This window comes from Haemorhous mexicanus, chromosome 1 (genome assembly GCF_027477595.1).
Source record: "Haemorhous mexicanus isolate bHaeMex1 chromosome 1, bHaeMex1.pri, whole genome shotgun sequence".
Taxonomy (NCBI): domain Eukaryota; kingdom Metazoa; phylum Chordata; class Aves; order Passeriformes; family Fringillidae; genus Haemorhous; species Haemorhous mexicanus.
This window is the reverse complement of record NC_082341.1, coordinates 80617690-80632045: the sequence shown is the minus strand read 5'-3', so window position 1 is coordinate 80632045 and position 14356 is coordinate 80617690. Positions and strand designations below refer to the sequence as shown.

The window sequence follows — 14356 nt, the reverse complement described above, 5'->3', positions numbered from 1 at the left end:
CTCTGCAGTTACAGTTTTTGATGCATGAGGAGTTGCTGGTAGTGGCAATACCATCTAAATACCTTTCATTACCTGTCAGCAGTGATTTGGTTACCAGCTGCTGCAGATGTTTCTTGTTCTTTGGCCTCTTCTTGGGACAGAGCATTTAACATCTACCCTTCCCTTTTACCTTCTGCCTTTCTTCTACCACAAACCTCATTGCCTTAGCTGTAGAGTTATTTTGGGGCAGTAATTTCTGTAAAGACCACAGTCTATTGCTCAGCTCATGTCACAGCTTGAGAGCAATTGAAGATATTGTGGAAGTGCTGCTTCTTGGTTTTGCTTACCTTCTTAAAAGAATGTAAAAAGCAGTTAGTGAATCACTAAAAAGACACTTTTTTCTTGAACTCTCTTCACCCTGCCCAACTACTAGCTTTAGCCATTTATTTTTTCATTTTCTTCTGGCCATTTTAATATCCTTTCACTCCAGTTAAATTCATAATCATCTCTCAAATCTAAGCCTGTTAATTGAAGCAACTTTCTGTGGAGGATGATTCTCTAGGGCTGGCTGACAGATTAAGTGGCAGTAACTTGGTTGTGAAACAACCTACATTTGCACATTCTCCAGTTGTTTCCCATTAAAACTTAAATCCTTGTTCTGTTGTGGCACCTTTAAAAAGCAGACCTCTCTCTTACATCTAAATGTTATGAAAACCAGGCATACTGTAACCCAGAACCCCAAGGAATGCTTGATTGAAATAACAGATCAGAAAAGTCTCTTGCTAACATTCCTGTGATTATGGGTTTACTCAAGTGACAGAAACTTGGTGTCAGCTGGCTTTCTGCATACAGATTAATTTTGCTCCAAATAATAAATTGGTCTTAAAGGCTTCAGTGATGCAGTGTTTGAGGGGATAGGTAACTTCTTAAAATGTAACAGTATTCACTGCATTTCCTCTCTCTAGAATTATCCCACTTGTTGCCCATTGGGTGGCTGATCTGGTTCCTGCTGCAGAGTAGAACATTATTCCCTGCTAGTAATTACTGAGATTGAGTAGAATGAGTGAAGGGAAACAGAGGTCACTCCTTCTTAGATCCTCAGAGGAAAACAAAAAGACAGCTTTGATTTAGTCAACTCTGTTTTTCTGTAGTTTCTATATAGGTTAATTTTTAATATCTATTTGGATTTCTTTTGTTTGTAACTCGTATCTAGAATTTGACATCCTGCATATATGTCTGAAGACAGTAATGTAGGAAATTCAGGAAAAGCTTTTAAGAAAGAAAATAAGAGAAGAAACATCCATAGGTTATGATTTACAGTTAAAACCTCTCCCCCATTAGTGAGAAGTCAATTTTGAAATGGTGTATTACATCATGCAGTGAGTACGGTGAAGGAGAAAACAGAAACCTTACTTTCATTTTCACGTTCATTCACCAAATGACTTGAATACATGATGTGAACACATTAGACAGAAATCTAAACTCATTGAACATATTTTGAAAGTAACCATTTTTCTTGATCTGTGTTAGAGGTATTTGAATGAGTAAACTGAACATTTAAATTCCCCTAATGTTTTTAATCACAAACATTTAATTTTCAACAGAGCTTAGCAAATATGTACTGAGAGGCCCTGTGGCATGGGAGACTATTTGCAGCCTTAATACATGTGAAGATGCACATGCTAGAAGTTGCTGTGCAGTGAATTCCTATTCTGGTGTGTACAAAATGAACATCAGCTGCTTTAAACCTAGTTTAAAGCTCCCTGGAATTGTTCCAGGTTCAGACATTGAAGGTCTTTCTATTTCAAAGTTTGAACTCATGTTTGTTCTCTCTCCCCTCCCTCTCCCTCCCTCCCTCCCTTTCCACCTCTTTCTCCTTTTGCAGGCAAGGGCAGCTCAAGCATCTCATCCGACGTGAGTTCAAGTACGGATCACACACCCACCAAAGCCCAGAAGAATGCAGCTACCAGTGAAGGTAGGCAGCTGGTACTCATTACCCAGGTCAGGCCCCCCAGCACAATCCTAGCAGTTTTCAGAAGAAGAAACTCTCCTCCTCATTCCTTCTGTGTAGAGTAGCACTGGTCTGCTAGAAATACAAAAGCCATTCTTCCTTTAAACAATTTTCACTTCTGCCTGTGGTAGTTTCTGATTTGAATTTGGATTTAAGTACTTCTGCAGAACCCTAATGTAGAGAGTTAGGAGTAATTCTGTATGCCACTTTTTCAGCAAAGGCTTTTCTACTTAAGGTTTTTATGTGATATTATTTTTCAGTTTTATTTGAAGGATATACTTGATGGAAGCTTTTTGACTTACAATTTAGGTCAAATATCAGTCAAAATTCTTTTCATACTGTGAACACCATGAAAATGTGAGTTGTTTGAGACAAGTTTTTCAAAAGTGTAGCTGTGGACATGCTGACCTGACAGATTTAATTAGGTCAATACACCTCACCTCAATTACTGGAGTATGCCATCACCAAGGACTAGATTTTTGATGTCCAGGGGAAGGAGATTTCGTATCTCTCAGTATCAGTACAATGTTGTGCTAACTGGTCTATGAACAGAGAAATCCTGATTCTTCCTTTCTGACTTTTTACATATGAGTAGGTGTGCTCTGTTAAATGGAAGTCTATTTGCCCTAGTTTTTATAATTGTGTCTTTTATAAGGCGGAGAGGAAATAACTATATATAATTTAATGACGTAAGCCATAAGGATTTGTAAAAATTGTATATTTGTATGCCTTAACTAGTTTTTCTGTTTAACTGTCATAATGATTTGGTTTTACTTGGTAGTAATTGAGTTATAATTCTGATTTCTTACATTTCTGTCACTACAAATTAAGTTACAAGCTCTGATTGCTCTCAGTTTAGTTTTATTTCTTATGTTTAAAGGAAATCGGTCTTTTGAATAGTTCTACTGTGGCAAGTCTGACTATGACTGTAGAATCTGTTCAGTAAAAGCAGTTCATCTAAGTAATAAATGACCTCATAAATCACAAGAGTTCTGTTGTTGGGCATGCATAATCCCATACCAGGAATGAATATCTGGCGCTTATGAATCGTAAGAAATACTGGTTTAGAATCTGTGTTTTTTAGTCCAGCCAATAAATTTAACAACAAACAAATAAGTGGCTAATTATAAGTTGAATAGTAGACTTCATGTTTCTCTAAACCTTACATTCAAATGTTTTGAGACATCTGAAAGAGGTGAATTACCAGGACACAAAAAAAATTAGGAAATGTATTCTCTTTATGAGAGCCATGAATGAAAAAGAAAAGAAACCACAAAAGAATTGTGGAAACTCTGAAGTCAGTACTTCATAATTGCTCTGAATGTCTTTTCTACTTCAGTCTGTAAAGCATTTTTTTTCCTTAGACTCAAATAAGATAATGCAAAATAATCCTGTACTAATCTCTATGATTTATGTTCTTAATTTAGCCCTTTATTGAGCCAGTGAATACAAATGTCGACCTTGAAATCTTCACCACTAGTTTGCAGCTGATTAATTCATTAGCGAGGGAGGCTTAAATGCAGGCCCGTAGTTGCTGTTATAAAATTATGTTTTTATGAGCTCACATGCAGAATAAGAGTTCAGAGCAGTGTAATTGTGTATTGTATACTTGGAGGCAAATTCAGTTGTTAGCCTAATTTTTCTGTGCCCTGGAATAGTGTGATTTGACAAATACTTATTTTGACAGCAGCTTCAGAAGTAGCTTCTTCCTCAGCCTGTGCTATTACTATTTTCTTACCATTTCTTTCTCCTGAAGAATTACTAATGTGGACCAGTTGAATAGAAATTACCTTAATGTGGATTGCTGAATGATCTGGCAGATATTTTGAATGTCATAACCAGAGAACATAAGAATTCTGTGAAGACAAGTGAGACTAGAGATGTGGAAGTAGCTGGAGCAAAACAGGCGCTGTTGGAACTGGTGCTGCTACTGAAGGCACATTTATCAACTTCTGTGCCTGGAGTTTTTACTAATGCTGCTTCTTTTCTCCATGAACAGTAGGCATATACTGGAGGAGGATTCAGCTGGTAATAAAGACTCATGCCTTCCACAAGATGACTTGAGTTCTGCTCTTACAGAATGATGAATGTTTTTGCGCCATTCAGTTCCAGAGTGATGCCTAGGGGCCAGCTAAGAACAAGATTCTGATTGTGTTAGATGCTGTACAAGCAGTGGCACTTACATGCTTTGGAGTGGTTGCATAACATTTTTTATAATTTTAGTTAAATTTACCTTGTCCACTGTAGTATTTGCTTGCCATGGTACAATAGTATCTGCCCAGCACAGAGGGTTGTATGTGTATCTTTATTTTCACTGGAGGCTGTTTACTGCAGGGACAGAATGCTCCAATTCTGCCTGTATTGTAAATTCACAGCACAACGGTGTGTTGCTCTATGAAGGAGCCATTTGTTGTGTGGTGAGCTGTATGCAGCCAGGTTTGGTGTGGGAAGGGCTAGGAAACATTGCAGGTGAACTCTTCTTCACCTTCATTGCCACGGGAAATGATCCTGATTGAGCAAGTGGCAGAGGCCTTCTTTGCATCCTCTGAATTTCTATTGCCAGCTGCATTCCTGAGTGCCCAGCTCTGTGAAGAACATAATACTTGTTTGGGGCTGAAGGCCTTTCACGGCTTCTGCTTTCCAGCATTTTAAACAGACCTAATTCTTTCCTGTTCTGCACAGCTTGTCTTCTGTTTCTGTAAGGCTTGTGACAACACTTGTTGAAGCTGAATCAATGGAATGAATGCCTTAAAATAACTAGAAAGGACATTTGTGGGAATGATCCATCTTATCTCTGGTACTGTACAGCAGAGAAGCAGTCATGTAAAATACTTCTTAGGCAGCTACTTATTCCCAAGAACTGCAAAAGGATGTCAAGCAGGACTGTTGCTTGGAAGAGCAGACCGCCTCAGGAGGTAGCTGACAACAGATGTCATCTTTCCCTCAGTTTAAGCAATCAAACCACACTCTTCATCCTGATGACTGCAACCACATTATCTGTCAGGTTTCAGAGCTCTGATGTTTCTCTACAGAATGGGTACCAGAAATAGGTAACAAGATGCTTGAAATGGCTTTTGTTGTTCCAGTCCTAGATATCCTATTAAGGCAACATCATTTAACTCTCTTGATGAGCATGGGTGGTGCAGTTAGGGACAAAATAATAGTACCCTCCCACACATTGTGGATTTAGAGCATCTGTAAGGCATATGTTGTGGAATATTTTATGTCTCAAAGAGGTAAAATGTTGGCCATGCTGTTGAGTGTGTCTGGATGAAGGGCACATCTTCCCCAGACAAGGACACTGCGTGCCACACTATCATTAGATAAGCTTCACTCAGTGATGCATCAGAGAGGTAACCATTATTCTGTGGTTGTTGCATAGAGGAAAGCAGACAGTACCTGGCAGACTGTGCAGCTTCCTAAATTCAGGCTTTGACATACCAGTGATTCACTTGAGAGGAATGCAGAGGTGCTGAAACTGGAGTCCAGTGGCTCTCATTTTGTGTACTTCAGTGAAGGGAAGGTGGCAAAACCCAGATGTCTGGTCCTCTGTGTAAATCACAGGCTGGAGAGACCTGTTGGTTTGGCTACAGCTTGGCTCAGAAGGAAGCCTGGTAGCCTGTGGGTGTGCATGCACACTGATGCCTCCACACTGTCTCCTGAGGATACAGCTTTCCTCAGCCTTGAATATACACTGCCTTTAACTTCCTTTTCAGTCTCAGACATTGTCTGCAATTCTTTACCCTATCAATCAATTACAGTTGGAAACGTGAGAATGCATGAGTTTTTACTACCCCCCATTGCTCTCTGGCAAGTGAAAGACTAAATGGATTTTTGTGGGCCATTTAAATGCAATTTGCTAGACATAGTCTCAGCTGGAATATTATTGTCTGAAACTAGATTTAGAAGATTAGGCTGAATGACTGTTTTTGTATGGGCTTACCTTGATCAGGGAGTTTTCTTCCAACTTACCTGCAAAGCGTGGAATGTTATGTCCAGGCTGCACACTTTGTATTAACTTGACTGACTGTTTTTCGAATAAAAAAATCAATTCTGTTTGCACTTCATGTATAGCACCATTAAGATGTAATCCAGAGGCAGCTTTAAATTGAGTATGTATGAGCTCAATGTAGAAGTTCTAATTTATTTCTCAGTTTCTGTAAAATCAAACTGAAGGATTAGGCCTGAAGTAGAACACTATTTTAGCAGAAGGGCTCAGTGCTGAAGTACCTCTGAATATATCCCATTAAATCGTAGTATTTTGAGTTTTGCAAAAACATGGTGAAGCCAGATGCTGTATTTTGAAGACGTTCAAATGTTACCTGCTTTTAGTTGACTCTAGGGACTTTCAAAGACTATTTTACTTAGTTTCTCCTTTTGCAGTACTCTGACAATTCTAGAGTACACTGCAATGTGTGTTTATTGTGGAGACCAAATGAATTTGTTTTGGCAGTAGCTGTTTATATGCATCTCAACACAAGAGGTATTTCTTCTGCAGTTTAAGTGTGTACAAGCAGAGCCCTCCCTTTCATGGCTGTATCCTCCTTCCTGTTTTATTTGGGTTTTGTAGTGTTTTCTGCTGGACTTGACAGTGCTGGGTTTACAGTCGGACTTAATGATCTCGAGGGTCCTTTCTAGCCTGAATGATTCAATGACTCTCAGGGCAGCAGGGCCTTATAGCCTGGTGGGAACAATTGCATTCATTAGAAGTCATTCCCTCCATTAAACCTTCTTGAGGGGGCAACTGTGTGAAAATGTAGCCCTTTGCAAACATGTAATGCTTTAATTACTCATGTAAAAGTTCTGCTGTGCCCTGTGCAAGATGATGGCTCAGTTGATCAGGCTATGTTTCGGGCAATTGGCCATCCTTTTTTTGTGGGACCTGGCCACTGAAGCTTTTATATAGAAAACTTTACTTTTCCAGAAGAAAATTGACCTCAGTATCAGAAAACATTTGTCACTGCTCTACATGGGAATATATAAAGTGACATTTCTTGAACACAAATTTATTTGGGTTGTGTGCCTCTCATTTCACCTTACAAGTGAGGGAACAAAGTACTTGTTATAGGATACTTTCTGGGAGGATGTAATTAGTTTAATTTCTTTTGGCTACATAACCACATTCTTTTAAAACATGTATCTTTTGGATCTCTGAGTAGTTATTAATCTATTTAATGAATTTAAGAGGAGAAGTTCTTGCATTGTGGACTGCGATGGAGTATAAAAAAATTTAGGAAGATGGAGCAGGTTCATTGCTATGGAATGCTTTTTGTATTTTAAACAGTTCCTGATAGAGAATCAGCTCGAACTGAGATTTAGGTGAGTGCCATCTGATCTTTTTTGAAGGGGAGACGAAACCTCAGAGAACCAGTTTGCCAACAGACATCCTTGCTGTGAATTAAGGTTTTCATAAATAGGTAGGTAGCTGTGTTTGGTATATCAGACTTCCACTGAAGCTTTTGAGTTGTTTGTGTAACTTTTTGAGACACTGAGCTAGGTGTTGTGGCAAAAGACTATTGCTGAAAAGAGATGCAGTTTTTTACCCAGGTTTTCTTGATGATCCCTTTGGGAGAAAGAGCTCTTTACCTGTTAAGAAATCTTTCCCCACTTTGGTGCTTTACCATTTTTCTTTTCATTTTCTCTTTAATGTAAGAAGTTTATTAACCCAGTATCAGAAATGACAACCTTTAAGTGTTCATTCTGGATGAATGTGACTAGATGCATAATTCCTATTCTTTTGATGGCAGTTCTCTTCCTTTTCATATCTATCCTCATGTTTTTGCAGCCTCTTGGTGGGTATTTGGGCTCTTGGGTCTACTACTGAAGTTCTGTCAAAGCAGGCTTTCTGTACACCACAGTGTTGATATCAATGCCTGAATTTGCCCCTGCTTGCTTGGAACTGGGCAGAGATTCAGTTGGCTTTGGGTGAGCTGTGGCTGTTTTGAGTTGGTAGTGAAACTGGAGACTAGGTAAGTTTCCTGGGGTTTTGTGTTACTTTTCTAGCAGGGGAGTTTTCTAGAAAAGCAAAATGTTGCATTGCAGAATCTGCCAAAACAGAATCATTTCAAGCCAAAAAGATTGAGGAGGAGTAAGAGGGGGCTGAGAGGCGTGACAGCTTATAAATCCAAAACTCTAAACAGTTTGGCTGAATAAACAGAGCTTACTATTTAAATTCCTTTAACCAACATATATGAATGCATACACAAATTTAATCACCTTAAGCAGTGTGTGAAGGTACAAAGTAATATAGAGCTTGTTCTTAAGCTCTGGTTTTTTGTACTTAACCACATCTTGATATGGTTTTGCTATCTAATAGGCAGTATTCCTGCAGAACTGTTCTGCTAATTACAACAATACCATTACAATCAGCATTTAAATTTGAGTTCATATACAAGGCAAAAGTAGCTGAGACATTGGCAAGGTTAAACCTGCAAATTGAAACCTTACGTTATTCTGGCTAATTTGTACTGAAATGCTATAGCCAAATGTTTAAAACTTGCCCAAACAATACCAAGAACAAATTGGAAAGGTACATGAAACTGCAGTCTTATTTGATCTGCTGCCTGAAATGTGAGACCCACCAGAGCAAATGCACTTACAGTACAGTTAAAGAGAAATTATCCCAATTTAAAATCCTGGCATTAGCTTTTCCAAGTGAGGTCTGATGCTTGGTAGGAATGATTGCAGTTTATTCAATTACATGTAAATCAGATTTTAAGGAATCCAAGATACCAAATATAATTCTTTAGGTAAAGTACTGTACCAAACTACTTAAATACTGTTATCACAGGGAGATTCTGACACCTAACTGTTCATCCTGTTATTACCTATGATAGCTGTCTAAAGTAGTTTCCTTCACTGAAAAATGAAGTCATCTCAATGGATATGAAGAATGTCCAGCATTTGTTAGTCAAAACCCCTAGTTAGTCATCCTTCTTGAATGCTAGACTGTCTCCTAAGACTTCTTGAAGAATATATACAACCTGATAATGCATATTTAAATATGTCAGGTTTATCCATTTTTCAGAATTTATGAACTGAGACGAGCAACTTGCTTCAGATTAGTTCTAGTTCTTGATTGAAATAATGAAATAAAATTGGAACAGCAAATTTTTTGACTCTAACTTCACAATCCCTGTTAAAATGAGGTAGTTTAAATTTATTGCACAAAATCTCCTGCCTTATGTTCCTATATCTTATCTTTTAATGTCAGTTTCTCGAATGACTGTGTAATTTTTAAGACCAATGCCACCAACCGTGCCAAAACTAGCAGCATGCTTGAGAAATATCTGCTTGGAGTTGCTGAGGCATTCTGTATTTCTCTTCTGCCTGTTGTACCATAGTTCCTGCTACTGTGTCTTTCTCAAGGTTGGCATCTCCTCGATTCTGTCCTTGAGAAGTATGGGCTGATGAAAATGGCAGTTCAAGAGTGGACAATGATAATTCTGTTAATTCTGACTGCTGAATCATCTTTGGTTCAGGCAATTACCTCACACTAGGCTGGAAGTATAAGGAGAAGTTGTGAGCATGTCTGAACACAGAATTTGTGGTGTGGTGGTGTGCCTGGTCACTGACTGACCATTGTGATACTTCTTTCCTGTTTAGGGATAGTTTTCATCTTGAGATGTGATGATTGATTTAGGAGTTTGTGACTCTTGAACCTCAAAGTAAAATTGTTGTAGTAACAGTTCAAATAAAAGGAGGTTTTTTGCTTTTTTTTTTTTTTTTTTTTTTTTTTTTGGATAGAGAAAACAAGTGCCCATAGCAGCCTGTCATCTATACTGGGCTAGGAGGTTTTACTTCCTTACTTTGTCCTTCTGTCCTCTTGGGTATACACAGGTTTGCCAGAAGGCAGGCAGGGTCTCTTTAGGCATGCATTATAAATGCTTGTTTGCATCATCCTGTAGTCAATTTGGATCAGCTAGTTTGAGTTACCCTCCCACAAGTGAAGTATGGAGACTTTTCATCGGCTTGTCACCTGCTTGTGGCATGTTTGTGCTGCCTTGGACATGTGAATGTGTGGGTGGGGAGAAGCTTCATGGCTTCTTCTTAATCTGGCATGCCGCTTGCAGTGACTTGGATGCATCATATATCTCAACTATGAATTTTTATCACAGTTATCATAACTATATTTTGGGGTTTACCAGTGCCTAATCTAATCTATAGTGCTTTTTGTTTTCTGTAACATCTTGTATAGTTTCTCATTTCCATCCAGTATATCAAAGAGTGAAATTTTACAGCACTGTGAGGTATTCATTGTTTGTGGGAAGTTTTTTACCTTGTTCATTGTAGGTAATATTATACTGTGTGGGAATCTCTGAAAGACAAACAGTAATCAATCCCAAGGATGTGGGCAGTAGGAACAAATTCTTTTTTCCAGCTGTGATGTTTGCTTAACATGAATATTTATCTGTCCGTGTGGGCATGTGTAAGCATTGATAATTTCTTTGTTTATTTAATACACCCACATTTCCCACCTCCACCACATAAGATAAACACCTGTAAGCCTTGTCAAGTAGGGTTTTAGCTTCCATTTGAGCAATAAAAACTTACTGTGGCACCCAGAAGTTCAGTAACTGTTCACTGTTCAGAGCAGTCATTTACCTTGGTCCAGGAAAGACATCTGTGGTAGTTTTCCTTAGAGAAAAGGCACACATAAATGATAAAATGTGTGTCTAAATGTGAGTCTGAATGATAAAATGTGAGTCTAAATGATAAAATTATAATTGGACTGTATTTTGTGAGCTCAATCTTGTAAAACTATTGACCCTTCTTTATTGTGGGCTGGAATAAACCATTACTTTGAGCTCTTGCTTTCTGAAAATGCTCTCTAACTCCTGCTTTTTTTCCTCACTTTAAAAACAAGACTTTAGCAACTTCTTGTAATCTGAGGCAAAACTGCAGCTCAATCTGATTTTAGCTGTGAGTGTATTTTCCCTTTGCTGTTCCTGTAGAGTTAACTTTCTCAAATTTCTTTTAATGCCCTTGTACCTCAGATTCAGTTATATTATGGATTTCTGTCCAGCCTTGAGTTTGTCTTTTGAAAGCTTTTGCCATGTAAAACATGTGAAGCTGATGAAGAAGCTGGTGTGCCTGGGTTTAATGGGAGAGTAGTCTGGACCTGGCTGAAAATTGCAATATTCTGAATATGCTTTGTTGTGTTCCAGTAAAAAAATCTGACTTCAGTTGATGTCAGTTGGCACTGTTAATTTGGCAGACTATTTAACAAATTTGGTTTTGGAAAAGAAAAAGCTATCAAGGAATATTTGTTTTTCTTTCTTCTGAAATGGCATTAGAGGGATGATAAACCTCCTTCTATCCATCAATGTTTTGTAAAGAACATTTCTGTCACTGTCTAATTAATCCTATAGCATTTAGTGAAATGTGAACGTTTGCTGGACGGTGAATGTATGCTGAGAATGTCACTCCCAGTGAAAGTGTATCCAATTCAAAATAGCAGCACTGCCATTCAGTCACTGGGTTCAGATTTTACCAATCATATTAAATAGCTATGTGGAATCAAGGAGAATTAGTATCTTCTCACCTTGATGTGTTAATGCTTTCACATATTTTAAATTCTGTTTAGAATGTGTGCTTGTATATGGCAAAAAAAAAAAAAACAACAAAAAAAACCAAAACTCAAAATGATCCACAAAATATCCCCACCTACTATGTTTTTTTTTTTTTTTGTTTCTGAAACACTACTAGTTGTTTTTAAAATATTGTTCATAAGGAGAAGACTGTGAAGATTCTGAAGCAAGCATCAAATTTGGTTGTGAGAAACTATGTGATTATTGATAGATGTCCATTTTCAGTTAGACAGCTGGCAAATGCTGTGAAGAGATAAAACAAGGCTCAGAACTGATGTAATTTATCTCATGTCCCGATTTTTGTTATTGGTTATTCCAGTTTTAATGCGAACAGAGCCCTAAAGCAAAGACTGGGGTAGCCTCTTGGATTTGATATCAAGTTAATGCCCAGACTATTAGAGTAACTTATTATCCTTCATTTGTGCTTTAACTCCGAATTGTAGTTGCTTCAATGCTGCTTGAATTTCAAACCTGCAAATTCACAGAAATCAGAACATGAAATATTAGATCAGTTCCTTATATCTTTGTCTGAGAGAAAGATCTTTCCTCGTGTATCTTGGAAATAAGATAAGTGTCGAAGCACTATATGTGATGGACTTTTACTGTTAAACATTTCCTGATTCTAAATTGAAGCAACTATGTTTAAATATGTCATATTCTGTACTGGTTTTGAAGGAAGAATAATAAAACCCTAACTAAACAAAACCTTACCTATTTGCCTAATCGGAGAAAAAAGGAATGTAGCTGGAACTGCAAAGCGTAAAACTAGGTAAAAGAAACTGAAAAACAGTATCTGCAAAATCATAAAAAAATACATAGTATGAGTGACCAAATCTTTGTATTCTACTGTCTATTGCTCAATACGATATGTTTATAAAGTTAGCAGGCTCAGATACTGCAGAAAAGATAAAGTGTTTCCTTTGGACCCCTTTGTGGAAATTGTGACTTTCTGCTTGAATGGTTAGCCAGTGCATGCCAGAGAAACAAGCATTTTGTAGTAGATGGTTTAGTTAACAGCTAATGTAATCACGGTGAATCTTTGGAATCTGATGCTACTTGTGTAACCAGATAAGACTTCCTTAATCCAAAAGATTAATCATAAACTCTATGTAAAATTTAATCATATTTATCTTGGGATTGTGAGTGTGGTTCTAAAAAATAGTTGACATACCATTCTGAAAATGTTGCTTATTGTCTTGAATTTAATTATACTTTTACACTAAATTCAAGAGTAAATGTCTCTAATTTCAAGTCCTAAAAGAGGCCATATTTCTTCAAGCTTTGAAGGAGTTCAGCTGATGTCTGAGCTTCATTGAACCTGTGGATAACCATCAAGAAGTTGCCCATCAAAAACAGCTTGAGCTGTTCTTAAAAAGACTCACTCTGGAATAGTGAGATAACCTGGAGCTGGTGATCAGTCATTACGCAAAGCCTATATGAAAAGAAAATAGTTGAAACTTAAATGAAAATCTGAGGCATGTTTGTCAGCTCCTTCTAACCTGAGGACAAGATCATGTTTGGAATGAAATGTATGGCTGTCAATGGTGCTGGTCTCCATTTATGTCTTGACCCATTTCTCTGTTGCAAGAAAAGTGTGTGTGTTTTAGGTGTTAGGGTGCTATTTATGTGTTGGAGGGTTATTTACTTCTGTTTGTTTCATTTACTAGTGTCCAGGAAACTAAATTCAAAATTTGGATGAGCTTCAGCTCTTCCCATCTGTGTGTGTATTGGAATTTTCAAGAAATTTGGCATGGGAGGATGCTAAACCGTGAACACATCCGTCAGTCCTCACCTCATTAACACTGTACTGCAGTAGTTTGTGGTGTGTGCATGTTTACTCAAAAGCTGGAAAGGTTTTGTTGCCTTGGTTGCTTCTTGAAAATTAAACAAGTAACATCAATTTTGTTCTGGCTTTGAGTATTTTTTAATGCTAATGTGGTTCAAATATCAATGGAAAAAATTTTCTTCTCCTTGGACTGTGCTCTTTTCAATTCTGACCCAGTTTTGTGGGCAAGCTTTGTGGTCTGGTAATAGTGTGTTCAGCTCAGAATTAGGTCTTCTAATGGGCTTGGAAGTGTTTAGGCTCCTGTGCTGTTTTATTGACATGCTGGCTTTAAGTCCTCATTTGTACATCATGTCTGTGTTAATTTGATCCAAATGAAGGACACTCCTGCCCCAGTTTGTCAGGGCATCCTGTGCAGAGCTCTGGAAGTGTGACTTGATGCCTTACCATGCCAGATGCACTTAATTTGATTCTGCTTAATGTGGATGTAGAATGTAGCTGGAGCTTTTGAAGCTTCAGGTATCCTGGTCAGAGCCATTACCGTTTAACATCTGGAAGTAGTTGAAAAGAAAATCATAATTTTCTCTTTTTCCTCGAGGAAAGAATTGTAGGCTGACAGAAGAAGGCCAGGGAAAACCAGGTGTTTAACTATGTTGCACCATCTTGTAAATGATGTTGTCTTACACATCCAAAATATGATAGTCTTCAGATAGCTGCAGTCAAACCATGAATCACTTGATGGCAAAGGCTTAAAAGAAAAAAAAGACGTTTATATATAGGTGTTGAAATACATGGTCTTATTCTTGGTATTCGAACATTGCATGCTGAATCTTGGGCCTGGGTGAAATACCTTGTAGGAAACTGACACTCATTTTAAAAAGGTTTTATTCCCCCTCCCCCCCCCCCCCCCCTTTTTTTTTTCCTTTTCTTTTGTGAACTTTTGACTGTGGAGTTGGACCTGATAACTCCTATTCATCTGTCTAATTTTTTAGT

At 37.9% G+C, this 14356-nt stretch overlaps 1 protein-coding gene across 1 annotated transcript in view; it reads left to right on the top strand.

Annotated features, from left to right (window-relative positions):
- Positions 1-14356, top strand: part of FBXL7 (F-box and leucine rich repeat protein 7) — a 171060-nt gene that overhangs the window by 37156 nt on the left and 119548 nt on the right. Inside the window, exon 2 of the mRNA XM_059854488.1 lies at positions 1865-1954. Within this exon, the coding sequence (XP_059710471.1) occupies positions 1865-1954 (90 nt within the window). The remainder of the gene's footprint in view (positions 1-1864; positions 1955-14356) is intronic.